The 12,811-nt window shown below is 45.1% G+C and overlaps 1 protein-coding gene across 2 annotated transcripts in view; it reads right to left on the reverse strand.

Annotated features, from left to right (window-relative positions):
• The window catches only part of DOCK8 (dedicator of cytokinesis 8), a 218,192-nt gene that overhangs the window by 60,277 nt on the left and 145,104 nt on the right, over positions 1-12,811 (reverse strand). For both annotated transcript variants that reach the window (XM_028117339.2, XM_028117340.2), the window contains 3 exons: positions 11,204-11,299; positions 8,071-8,166; positions 1,398-1,547 (listed from right to left, as the gene is read on the reverse strand). In XM_028117339.2, the coding sequence (XP_027973140.2) occupies positions 1,398-1,547; positions 8,071-8,166; positions 11,204-11,299 (342 nt within the window). The remainder of the gene's footprint in view (positions 1-1,397; positions 1,548-8,070; positions 8,167-11,203; positions 11,300-12,811) is intronic.

Consider the following 12,811-nt stretch of genomic DNA (forward strand, 5'->3'; position numbering starts at 1 on the left):
CAACATTATACTATGAACATCTTCCCACATTTTAAGCATTTCTTCAAAACTTGTTTTTAATGGCTATCTCATATTTTTTTCATATGTTTCTACCATAACTTATTTGATTCTGGTAACTACTGTTTTGGCAAAACTAACATGAAATGTACCCACTATCTTCAGTGAGGCAGATTCTTAATTTATAAGGACTGTTGAGAAAATCTCATCAGGATACAAGAATTGGTTGTTACGTAAGAAATTCTTTTCCCTCCAGTTAGGCAGCATTCCCAGCCTAAGAGAGGTCAGAGTTACACATGGTAGAGGGAACTCTTGCATGAACTGAGGCAAGAGCTTTGGTTTTGGTCACCTCTCGGTGCTCGTATTTATGGGACATTTTACAGGACTTCAGAGCACCTGGAGATTCACTTTTTCATATTTATGTCCTTCATTCTCAGAATGATAAATCACTTTTCTCTGCCTCTACTGAAAATCACTTTTCTCTGCCTCTATTGAAAATACGATTTAAGAATATTTTCCTTTTGTTCTGATGTGCCGTTTGCAAATTCAGGCCAAGCTGAACAGCCCCTGGGATGGAGAGAGACCTAACAGAGAAGCTTCCACAGTATCTCTGAGTGGCAAGTCCGCCTGCCCCAGGATCCTGCAGAGGGACCACTCCTGGGCAGCTTACATAACTGTCTGAACATTCTGGGCTTGGAATCTTCAGTCCTGGCTTTGCTGCTAGCCACAAGGCTTTTGGAAAATCTATCAACCTCACTGCATGTCCTTTTCCATGCCTGCCAAAATGCAGACAACTGCTTCATTGAGACAGTTTGCCACGAGAAATAACCAAACGGAACCTCACGAGCACTGGGTACTCTACACATTCTTAACAATGGTAAAGGTATTAATAATGACCACTGCTGCCTCACATTTTATAGTTGCCTTCTAAAATTATTCTGGTTCATTTTTTTCATTTTGCAACTTTCTATTTTGATGTAATTTCAAATACAGAAAAGGTGCCAGAATAGTACACAGAACTCCTACATGCCCTTTGACCAGATTTATCAACACTTCACATTTGGCTACATTAGCTCTATCATGCTCTCTCTGTATAGAACAATTTTTTTTCAGAGGCATTGACGGTGAGAGTAGGTTGCAAAAATCACGCCCATTACCCCATACGTAATACGTCAAGATGTATTTTCTAAGAACAAGAATACTCCCTCTTGCATCTACATTGACAATCCCCCAGCCCCACCCCAGAGTCCCATCCAGTGTAATAACTGCACTTAGGTGTCATGTTTATTTAGTTACATTTAAATTACTGGCTTAAGAGGATGCTTCTTTTTCTCTGCTTACGGAAATAACAGGCACACAAGGTCAGAGATTTAGAAAATAAAGAATAACGGCCCAGTTACCTTCTGAGGTTTCACTAAAAGGGCTGCAGTCTCCGAGGTGACCACATTAACAATAGTAGTTATGTCATCTTTGAAACGGTCAGAAAAACGAGTCCTCCGAAAATTGTCCCGTTTGTCCATGTTATGTACATACTGCGCCATGCTTTTCACCTACGGAGGGGGTGGGGGCAATGTCAGCACAGAAATTGGTGAGCTGCTTGTACACTGGGGAGAAGGGGGAAAGACGTGAAGAAAAGCTCATTAACTGTGGACTTCCTAACACTTCATCTGCACTGGTGGTTGCCCAAGAAGACTCTGGACAAAAAATGCTCTTGCCACACAGAGGGTTACCATGGTGGCAGGAGGTGGGAAGGATGTCCTCTTCTTGACCCCGAGTCAGGGGGCTTCCTTCTTGCTGCTCACAAAGCCAGGGAGCTTTGTTCTTTAGCTTTAGTGTTAGAAGACTCCCCTTTCCTCAACCGCCCACGGCAAGGCAGACGTGGACTGGACTCCTGTCACCATTCAGGCACTGCTTGACGACGGTGCCAACACGTGCCACAGAAGGAACTGTTCAGGATACTGTTTTTGATGTGAACTGAAGTCACTTCTGTCCCCAAAATGACAGTAAGGAGGGGACAAACGCTCCTCTTGAGTTTCAAGTTGAAACAGGGAGCACAGGTTTCCAGAAACAATTCTATATTATGCTAGCTGGCAACTTAACCACTATTTGGAACATTGCCTCTAGGAGAAGTTATGTTTTGAAGTCAAATAAGACTATCTTGCTTTGTATATCTACTGAAAATATATATTTATATATTTAAAAGACATGTATTAAGAATACACAATACACGACACCAGCTCAACGCTTACCGCCATTTAAAATCAAGATCACATTTTGGTTTTTGGACTTCTTCTTGAGACCAGGAGATTCGTGGGTAATACAAGGCCCCTTGACACCATCTGGGGTCATGTCTCCTCCTTGTTAGAAGTTCCTTAGAGCTATCAGGAACACTCTGATGGGCAAGACTGGGAGTTCTTACGTTGGGTGCCCACCCTCTGAGGTCATTTTCATTGAATGTGCCCAGCCTAGTCAGAGAGTCATTGCAAAAAGAAATGGACCTAGGAGTTAACTGCCCACTTTTGCCTGAAGATGACTCCCTAGGTCAGGGCTGGAAGAAGAGGGGACAAAGCCAGTTATATGGGAAAAATGCTCTCCGCTCCTATCATGTGAACTGAAGTCACCATACGGGAGAACTTTCATGCACTACCAGCAGATTCCTGGTTCTAAGAATGCAGGGCCAGTAATTTTCATTAGCATTGAGACAAGCAGAGATAAAACACAAAGAGAAGGCAAAATAAGAAGAGAATAACAGACAGGCTTTATGTGTTTTCTGTTTTCAGATAACGCCATGGCCAGCTCAGAGAAGACCTAAGAACATAGCATCCGAAGCCCGGTGTAAGGACCATGGACTCTCTTCCCTGGAGAGTCCGGCCTGGTTCCGGACACTCAGATGAGTCTGTACCTCACGGAGTCTCACATACTTGGTGGGAGGGAGGGTCAGGATGAGAGATGGGGCCTGGGCTCCATTTTTGTCTGACAAAAGGGTCTCTCTCACCACGTTCCTAACAAAGGGCCTAGGGAAGACAAGGCCTCTTTGTTTTGAGCTGCCCCCATCCTGATTTTTCTTCCAGCGAACTCACCCTGGCACCAGACTTTTAGAACTCACTGTTATATCCGGCTCCTGCCTGCTGAGCTTGGCCATCCTACAACCAAACAAATAATTCTCACAATACCATACTTCCAATCAATGGCCTCCTTCCAGACTGTAAGTCACTTACCAGCTACTGTGTCCTTTGGCTCTTCAGGGAAGAACATCCAGTAGAAATAAATACTAGTGGATGCTTGGTCTATATTATTTGTAGGTGGGGTGAGGCAGGAAAATTCTTTCCTCCCTATTGGCCCTCATGACCCATCACAGCAGGGGTACCTCTAAAGAACCTGTTGGTGCAAAACTTCACATTCTGAGTAAACTAGGTCACCTATTTACTTGTGGGTCCCCAAAGTCTGGCTCAGCAGTTTCTAGAAGCACAGGGATTTATTCATTAGCAAGTGTGAAATTGGCCCAAGGCCTGAGTTCAACAGCTCTGATACCAAAGTAGTTGTTTATTAGCGCTTGGGCATTAACACAATTGAAGGGTGTCAAATGGCACCGGTTGTCGGCTAAGTCCAGGGAGGTTGTCCTCTCGCTTTAGGCTTCGTGGGGCAAAAAACTGTTTTGGTTTTTAAACAACTTCCTGAGCATCAGTAAGGCAAATGCACAAACAATGCATAGAGCACTGTGCACGCTATCTGGATCTGGGATCCGTTTCCTGTGCAAAGTTCTGGCTGGCCCCAATACTTTCCATCTGCCCCCACCCTAGCGCCGAGATCCATTTCTTGGTGTTCTGTGTCAATCTCTGAACCTTGGGAAGCTGATCTCTACGGACTCCATCTCTTAGGCCACCTTGTCCTTGGGCTTCTGCTTGGAGTTGGCCAAGGGGAGGGACCAGCAGGGGATCAGTGTGGGGAGAGGACACAGAGTTATGTGTCCACTCCGCTGCCCTCATCTGGGCCACAGCAAGCTTCTGGCAGCGGGGACGTTTCTGTAGGACTCCAGCTCCTATCATGGGGATCCTCTGCTCTGCCTCAGCTTTCTCTAAATCCCAGTTACACTGTTCCCCACCTTCGCTCCTCTAGACCTGGAATGGGTAGATAAAGACTCCTCCCCGGGTGCCCCACCAGCCCCCTGTGCTCACCCTGGCACCGCCCCTTTGATGAATGCTCTTCCGCCAAGCCTTCTGAGTGATGCCAACGGTGTCCTGCCAGGACCCCGACACACTTAGGTTACCACATGCAGAGCCCTGGGTCACCAGTGTCTTGGGAGATCTGCCCATTGGCCAATCCCTTCCATATGCTCAGATCAGCAGGAGTTTTCTTTTCAATTACCTCATCTGTTTATCATCAAGGACTCCTAGAGAGAAGGAGAGCTACCAGCTTTAGCATTTGCTTCCTCTCCCAGGGTCCTAGTAGATAAAGGGGCAAGATCAAAAGTAATTTTCACCTTTTCCATGGTTCTTAGCTCCCTGTGGTTAAGGGCAGTAAAGCAGCCAAAGCCTCTGGCAGACCTGGAGATTCCTCCTTAGAGCCACCACATTTCCTCTAGCCCCATCCATGTGTGGGAATGATAGAAAACTCTGGCCTCAAGGATGCTTGAGGATTAAATGAGATAAAGCTTAAAACAGTGCCCAGTACATACATAGTACGATGCACAATACATTTTGGATGTGATTATTTTTCCTTCCTCAGGGATGCCAGTGGTTACTGGGATTATATGAAGGGCAGAGTCACTGGGGCACTCGCAGAGAATGCAAACTTTCCTTCAAGACAGAGCTCCAGGATGCCAGGCGGAGCCACTCAGGCCTCGAAAGGCTGAGTTCATTCTGGCTGGGAATGGCATAAGCATAGTAATGGTGCATTAAAGTTGACTTCCGAATATAAAGGTTTTGCATGTTGTTAATAGCTTAGGCTAAGGAAATGTTTTGCAACTTTGAGCTTCCAAGGACAGGCCAAATGGCAGAAGAACAGAAGCTGGACTAGAGCCCTGAGCATCTTGTCCTTGGTGACTGAGAGGGCTGGACAAACCCTCCTTAGCCTTGGTCTCCTATGTGTGCAGTGGGGAGAACTCCTCAGGGTACTTATCACACAGTTCTCTACTGAGGTTCCAAGGACGTAAGAAAGAGCCCTTAGAGCTGCTACTGGAACTCTCACAGGGCTGAGCTTGAGAACCATCATTCTAGAAGTTTGGTTCTGTGGTCAAACAATTGTTCTCATATAACTACTCAATAATACCTAAGAACGATCAGGTGAAGTGTGTACATACATATGTGTGCGTGTGTGTGAATAAATGACAGAAACATTTTTGAATTGGGATACTGCTCTCCTCTGGGACTTTTTTTTTTTTTAAAGATTTATTTATTTATTTGACAGAGAAAGACACAGCGAGAGAGGGAACACAAGCGGGGGCAGAGGGAGAAGCAGGCTTCCTGCTGAGCAGGGGGCCCGATGTGGGGCTCGATCCCAGGACCCCGGGATCATGACCTGAGCCGAAGGCGGACGCTTAACGACTGAGCCACCCAGGTGCCCTCCTCTGGGACTTTGTTCATTGAGATTCTACAATATCAATTTTACTTTTTGCTTCTTGACTTTTCATTTGCAATATGACAAATGGACTTGACTGCCATATGCAATTGCATCATGAAGGTTATTCGTATGAATTGTCTACAGATGGATTATGACCCAAGTGAATCCTCTTTACGGAGAAACTTGACAGTGAGTGGGTTAAGGAAGTAGAAAGACGTACAGGGCATGGAGTGTTGGTATTGATACTTCTCACACCTCAAGGGAGAGTTTTAAGGCCAGTCCACTCGCTGCCAGAGCACAGAGCTCATGTCTCACTGCTAATGTTATTGCTCCAAGACTCATAGGCTGCAGGCACCCACCTGGATGAGGTTGGCTTTTAGAATGGAAAATCCTGGCGCTGGCCGTGTATATATAGACCCTTAGCTCTGCTGAGGCCTCACAGGGCAGGGATGGTGTGGGCTAGTGGATCTTCAGTGAGCTTAGAAGTCCCCCAGGAAGACAGGTTAATAATGTACACCACCGGCTTCCACTCTTCCTCCCTGCAATCACTAGTGCTAGGGAGGGCTTTAAAATAAAATCTGCTTTATTTTTACTAAGCGCCCCCTTCTTCCCCCTGGTGATTCTGTTGCAAGAATTTGAGACTGTGCTTTGAAAAGAACTTTCTCAAGCTAGTGGTTGGAACTCGGTGAAACACTAAAAGACTGGAATCCTGGATGTTTTTGCGGTGTGGGCCTGACTCCTTTTTAACCCTACTGCACATCGCTTCCCATCTCCTCCGCAGTGTGACTTTCATTTCTGTTTCCTTTGACCCCCTGTTGTCTGTACCCCATTGTTCAGTAGTATTCCCTTTTCCTTAGGCTTGAACTTAAATAAATAGAGTTCATGGTGGAAATCCTACCATCTCTCTCTTAAAAAAAATTATTCACTTAACGTCACAGGGGAAAGAACCTAGTGAATATAAAGCTCACTCGATCACTAAATCCTAATGCACTCCTAATCCTAATCCCCAGGACTGTTCGTATGTACATTTTTATGTACAGTTGACTCTTGAACAACATGGGTTTGAACCGCACAGGTCCACTTATGTGCGGATTTTTTCGGATAAGTATAGTATAGCCTTACAAATGTATTTTCTTTTCTTCATGGTTTCTTAACATTTTCTTTTCTTTTCGCTCACTTTAGCATAGGAATATAATATATAATACACATAACATACAAAATATGTGTTAATCGACTGCTTATGTTATCAGCAAGACTTCTGGGCAATAATAGGCTATTAGTAGTTACGTTTCTGGGAAGTCAAAAGTTACATGAGAATTGTCAGACGTGCGGGGGTTGGGCTGGCGCTCCTCATCCCCACATTGTTCATGGGTTAACTATAGTCGGTGTCTACACTTGTATACCTTTTTCATTTAACATCACATCAAAATTCATCTCCATTTATCAGCCCTGATGACATGGATATTCTTAGTTGCTTTATAGTAAAATCTTTTCACTTCAATAATCAGTTACAAAAGGGGTATTAGTATTACTGTCTTCATTCTCAAACGAAGGAACATGGCTGTGCCTTCTGTTTTTCTGGTAGAGATCAGACAGAAGTTGTAGGGTAAACAAATTTACAAATTTCATTTTTTCTTCCCAGTAGATATCAGTTGGGCGCTTGTCTGGTACCCAATAGTGTGCTGGGGCTACTGATATGATCATAAAGAAGATAGACCCAAATCCTAGAAATGAAATAAGCAATACAGAAAAGCAAGTATAAAGTGCAATAATTGCTGGAATCGAAGTAAACAGGGTATTTAAGAGGAGAATAATAGAGAGGAAGATATATTACAGTGTGAGCTGGTCAGAAAGACTTCTCAGGGGTGGTAACATTTAAGCTAAAACCCAAAGAGAAGAACCCAAAATGTGTGTGCACGGGGGGATGGAAGGTAGGGAGGGGAGAGAGAATTTGAGAAAGGATTTGAGGCTGGAAAGTCCACAGCACCTTCCAAGAACCAAAATGGGACCAACGCGGCCGCAGGAGGGGGCAGGATGGTATGAGCTCAGGTGAGAGACAGAGGGAAACATAATCAGACAAGGGCTTTGCAGGCCGTGATAAAATTTGTGCTTTATTTCTGGTACACCGGAAATCACGGAAGAGTTTTCCAGGGGAGACTGACATGATCTGTTTTAAAAGGGTCGGCAGCCCTGTGCAGAATGGACAGACCAGAACGAAAAGAAATGCAGGCGGGCGAAAGAGGAAGTGATTACAAGAAGCGCCAGGTGGGGAGCAGGGAAGATGAGGAGAAGCCGGAGGCTGGAGGTATGTTTTCAAGGCAGCGTGAACAAGAACGAGTGGAAGCGGGGCCGAGGAGCGAGGCAGAGTTGGATTTTAAGGGCCCGTCCCAGGTTTTCAGTGGGAGCAACTCGGGGGATAAAACGTCAGCTCCTAAGAGGGGGACAACCTCACTGCCTTTCTGCAACGTGCCTCATGCCTTGCTGAGCGCAGACACAAACAGGCAAGAATCTCACCAGAAGCTCAAAGAAGAACCAGGCGTACTTGAAGACGGTTTCTCTCACCATCCCGGTGCTGACCACCATCTGCAGGGCGAGCTCCTCGTGGAAATGCTGGGTGACAAGGACAAAAACCAGTCTGAGACGGAGGGTGCTTTCTACACCCACACCCCTTCTCTTTTGAACCAACTGTTAGTTCCTGACACGGGCACCCCAGGTATCCCAGACCACAGGTGGATGGCAAAGTCAATGCCAAGGCTACTTGAGATGGAGGACCTTCCAGGTGGGTCGGAGAAGGTTGGTGGTGGTATCAGGTAAGAGAGCTAGGTCTGAAGGAATGGCCTCCGTCTGGGGGTGACTCTGCATTCTGGGGTAGCAGTCACAACTGGGACCGTTGTTTTCCCCTCAGACCCTGCTGCAAACCCTCTGTGTGACCTCGGGCAAGCCATTCCTCTCTGTACTCTCCATTTTCTCATCTGTAAAATCTGCTGGTTGGTAGCAATGGTGGTCAAAATGGAACGTGCATCAGAATCCCCTGGGGGATTATGAAGACACACAGACTGCTGGGTCCGCCCCAGAGATTCAGATTTGGATGTGGTAGATCCGGGGCAGGGCCTGAGAATTCACATTTCACACAAGTTCCCAGGTGTTGACAAGCTGCTGGTCCAGGGACCGCAATTAGAGAACTGATGTCTTGGTGATATCGAAACTGCCTTCCAGATACGATGATTTTTGTTTTTATAACACCACTATGGCACTGTGGGAAATATGATGGGTTGGGCTTAATGAGCAGATCCTCTGCATTCGATAGTGGTAGCAGCCCGAACTCACAGCTTCTCAACGCCCTCTGTGCCAGGGTCAGATGCTGGAAGGTTCCTCAGTTCTGCTTTATGTCTACACTTCCCTTCAAGTTATCCAACTGCTTGAGAACAAATGTAGCAGATGGTGACTTTTGCATCTTTTGTACATTTCCCATTCCTGGGTTTATGTGGCTACTTAATACTCTTGACAAGAGCTTTGCTGGGGAAGAGGCTCAAGACTAAAGGTAGGGCAACCAATTCATCTCAGTTTGCCTGAGACTGCCTCGGTCTGAAAACAGAAAAGTCCTGCATCCCAGGGAGCCCTTGGTCCTGGGCAAACAGAGATGGGTGGCCACCTTAACTAACGGCAAAAATGATGTCTGGGTATTTTCTCTGGATTTCATTAATCTGATGACCAGAAAACCTAGAATAAATACAGATGAACCAATTGTTTATTGTTCTGTGGGTAAGAGAGCTGAAACTATTTGAACATCCTAATACCACAACCTAAGGTATTGCCATATATGGCAGTTAAGTTTCAAACTCAACCCCTAAAACAAAAATTGATTATAGCAAAGATTGTCCTCGATACATCTTCAAGGTACCCACCCTGTACAGCATGCATGCAACTCAATTTACCGTCTTATGTACATTAAAATTCGAGAGTTACTAAGCTATACTAAAAGGACACAAATGGAAAATCTATGTGCAGGTCTCTTTCTATTTATAGCCTCAGCTGGTTAATGGTGATGAATGCAAAATGCTTAGGTGTTTCAGCATGTCAGGAGGTTCGCCTTCCTTCTGCCAGGTGAGTCAAACCTTTATAATCTTAGTACATGGAAAAGCATTTGCTGCTCAGCTCACCCACCTGGGAGCGGCATGAGGCGCGGAATGTTAATCTAGCAGGCGGTCTAAGTGTGCAGATGATGTAAGTCAGCTACACCTGGATCTTGCCGGCGTAGGAAAGATTCGCTCCACTAGCTTCAAAGGTAACCTCTGGAAAATAGGTCAGTTTGACTGCCAGAGTCTTAGAGATTAGAGGAGGATAAGCTGCTTCTTAAAGTAATTTATGTTGCTTACCAGGCAACATTATTACAAGAACACCTTGCTCTGGAGGTTATCGAAGAGAGCCAAGCAGCTAAATCCTTTTTGCTGAGCTATTGAAGAAACACACTGTCTAAACTTCCCTCTGAAATGAAATGATTCTCTTTTAGTCATTGAGATGGCCAGGAACAAAGTCAAAACAAGGCAATGGCAAAGCCAAACATGACTGCTTGCCTGAAGGAGGCGAGCCTGAAGGCAAACCATGCTTTAAAAAGGTCAAATGGTACATGTAACCAGTCCCTGCAAAGCCCAAAGCTGAGTTTTAGGGTAAGTGAAAAATTATTTTCAGCACCTCGCCCTATCTTCTTTCACTTCTTTTAAAATTAATTCCCTGTACCTCTCCCCAGACATACGGTGCCCGGATTACTGAGAAGTCTGCACCTTCAGGCCCTGGCAGGGCCCCCCCACGCTTGATCTTTCCCTCCCTTGGAGCCAAGCAAGCTGAGCTGAGGCTCATTCCCTCCTGGCATGTTTAATGAACATTCCCTGTTGTGTCAGCTGTTGCAAATGGCTTCCTGTGTTATCCTTCCAATCAGCATATTTACATTTTAATAAGGGTCTTGAAAGACACTCAAGACCTTAACTTCAGTCACTACTCTAATGGAGCAATCCTTGAGTGTCTGGCAGAGAAAAAACTTAAGCGAGACACCCCCGCCCCTCAAACCACACGGGCCGTGAGTATGCCTGAAGAATTTTGTTATTACCAGATGTTCTGGTGGGCAGCTCGCAGTCTCTCAACTCCTAAGTAAAGCTGACTAGAATGAATTTTGAGGAAAGCTTTTCATGTCGCCTGATAAGACTACTGAAATAAATGATACCTAATTTTTGCCATGCACTTTAGTTGAGGATGAACTGTCCCCAGCTCACCTTCTACTGAAAAAGAAACTAAGGCAGGCGTTCTCAAACCGTCATCCCTGGATAGCATCCCCTGGGAACTTGTCCGAAATGCAAATTCTCGGGCCCCACTTCAGAGCTATTGAATCAGAAGCTCTGGGGGTAGGGTCCAGCCATCAGTTTTAATAAGCCCTCCAGGGACTTCGGATGTATGGTAAGCTGGAGAACCCTTGAATAGGAATCAATTGGTCAAAAAACGAACGACAAGGGACAGAGCTACAAAAGTAAGTGTGTGTGTGTGTGTGTGCGCGTGTGGAGCGGGGAGCGAGGTAGGAGAGCACTTTGATGGTGTCTGTTATCGATCACAGCAAGAAGACACAAGCAAATTATCCTCACACTGTCCCACTCAGTACCTTTTTGCTGGCTGGCCTTGGGGCTGCGGTCGAACTGGGAACATCGTTATTGCCCGAGCAATAGTAAGACATCCGATTGCAGGTACGATCAACACCCTGAAATACACAAACCATGACTCATCAGCCCACTGACAGCAGTTCACTTAAAAGGTGAGCCAGCGGTCTGGAATTCACAACCTCAGAATTCATTTTTCATATATTTCTTACTTTTTTTCTGGTTACAAAGGTAAAACAACTGCCACAAATAAATACAAAACAAAGCAAAGAATGTGAAGTCACACCTCATTCTACTTGCTCCTGAGACAATCACTGTTAGTAGTTTAGTGTGTAGAGCAAACCTACTTAGGAAGAGGGGGTGCTGAAGTCCCTTGGATATTCTGACTTTATTGGGGTAGCACCAAAAAAAAAAAAAAAAAAAGTGTGGGAACAGCGCCTCTCTGTGGGCTAGGATGGTACTGTCACGGGCTCCTAAATGCTATATTTAAAAAATTGTCAAAAACCACCGTGGACAAATGTTCTCCTCCTTGCTACACAACAATTAGAAAATTCTTAACCCAATCCACATAGAAATTTAATATTTTCACTTCTATTAAATGAAATCATAACGATCAAGGCTGTCAATGATAGAGGCAGGCCAACTGTCCCCTGGGCAATCAGAAAATGCTAATGCTCCTTACACATGAGGTCGGACTGTGCTGTGCTGGCAGTTGTTTAACAACCAGCTCTTGGGGGGAGGAGCTGATTTGCAGCATTTGCCTATTTCTGTACCTTAAATGCTTTTGTCATGGCAGATTGCAAGTTCACATGACACCACTGAACACGGTGTTGGGAAGAGATGTGCACCAGCAAATCATCATGGAGTATTTCCACCATACAGATAACTAGAGACACAAATAACCTCAAGAACACAGAAAAGAGTAATGTGTAATAAAATATCGAGGAAGGGCTGGTGTTTGAGTACTATCTTTTTAAAGTAGAATAATTTTGGATTTATGGACAAACTGCAAAGGTGGTCCAGAGTTCTTGCATGCCCTTCTTCACCCAGTTCCTCTTGATGTTAGTGTCTTACATCACTCTGGTACCTTTGTCAAATCTAAGAAGTTAACATTGGCTCCTTACTAGCAACTAAACCACAGACACGGATTTCACCAGGTTTTCCACTGATGTCCACTTTCAGCTTCAAGATATAATCCAAGATACCATGTTGCATTTAGATTATTTTTTATTTAGTATAACTTATTTATTTTATATAATGTCATTTTTTAGTAGTATCTAACAACTGGCTCAGTAAATGCCAGAAAATTTGAACAATCGGCTCTCAGAAACTGGTAGGAGCCCGCTCCAGCCCAGCCCTGGGTTGATTCTGTAAGTCGGAAAGGGTGGCATAGGAACAATTTCATATGGTGCACACTCAAGACTGTCAGAATCTCTAGTGGATCCATAGATGATCCTTAAGTTCACCCAGGGTTCAGGAACTCTACAGAAATGAGGAACAGGAGGCCCAGGGCAGGAGCGGACTCGCCCATGACCACACGGCTGGGTGGTGGTCTGGAGTCTAGACCCAACCCTGGTCTCCAAATTCCTTTTTCTCACAACATACTGTCTCAA

The sequence above is a fragment of the Eumetopias jubatus genome, unplaced genomic scaffold, assembly GCF_037043125.1.
Source record: "Eumetopias jubatus isolate StellerSeaLion01/CBP00866 unplaced genomic scaffold, mEumJub1_p1.0 scaffold_15, whole genome shotgun sequence".
Taxonomy (NCBI): Eukaryota; Metazoa; Chordata; class Mammalia; order Carnivora; family Otariidae; genus Eumetopias; species Eumetopias jubatus.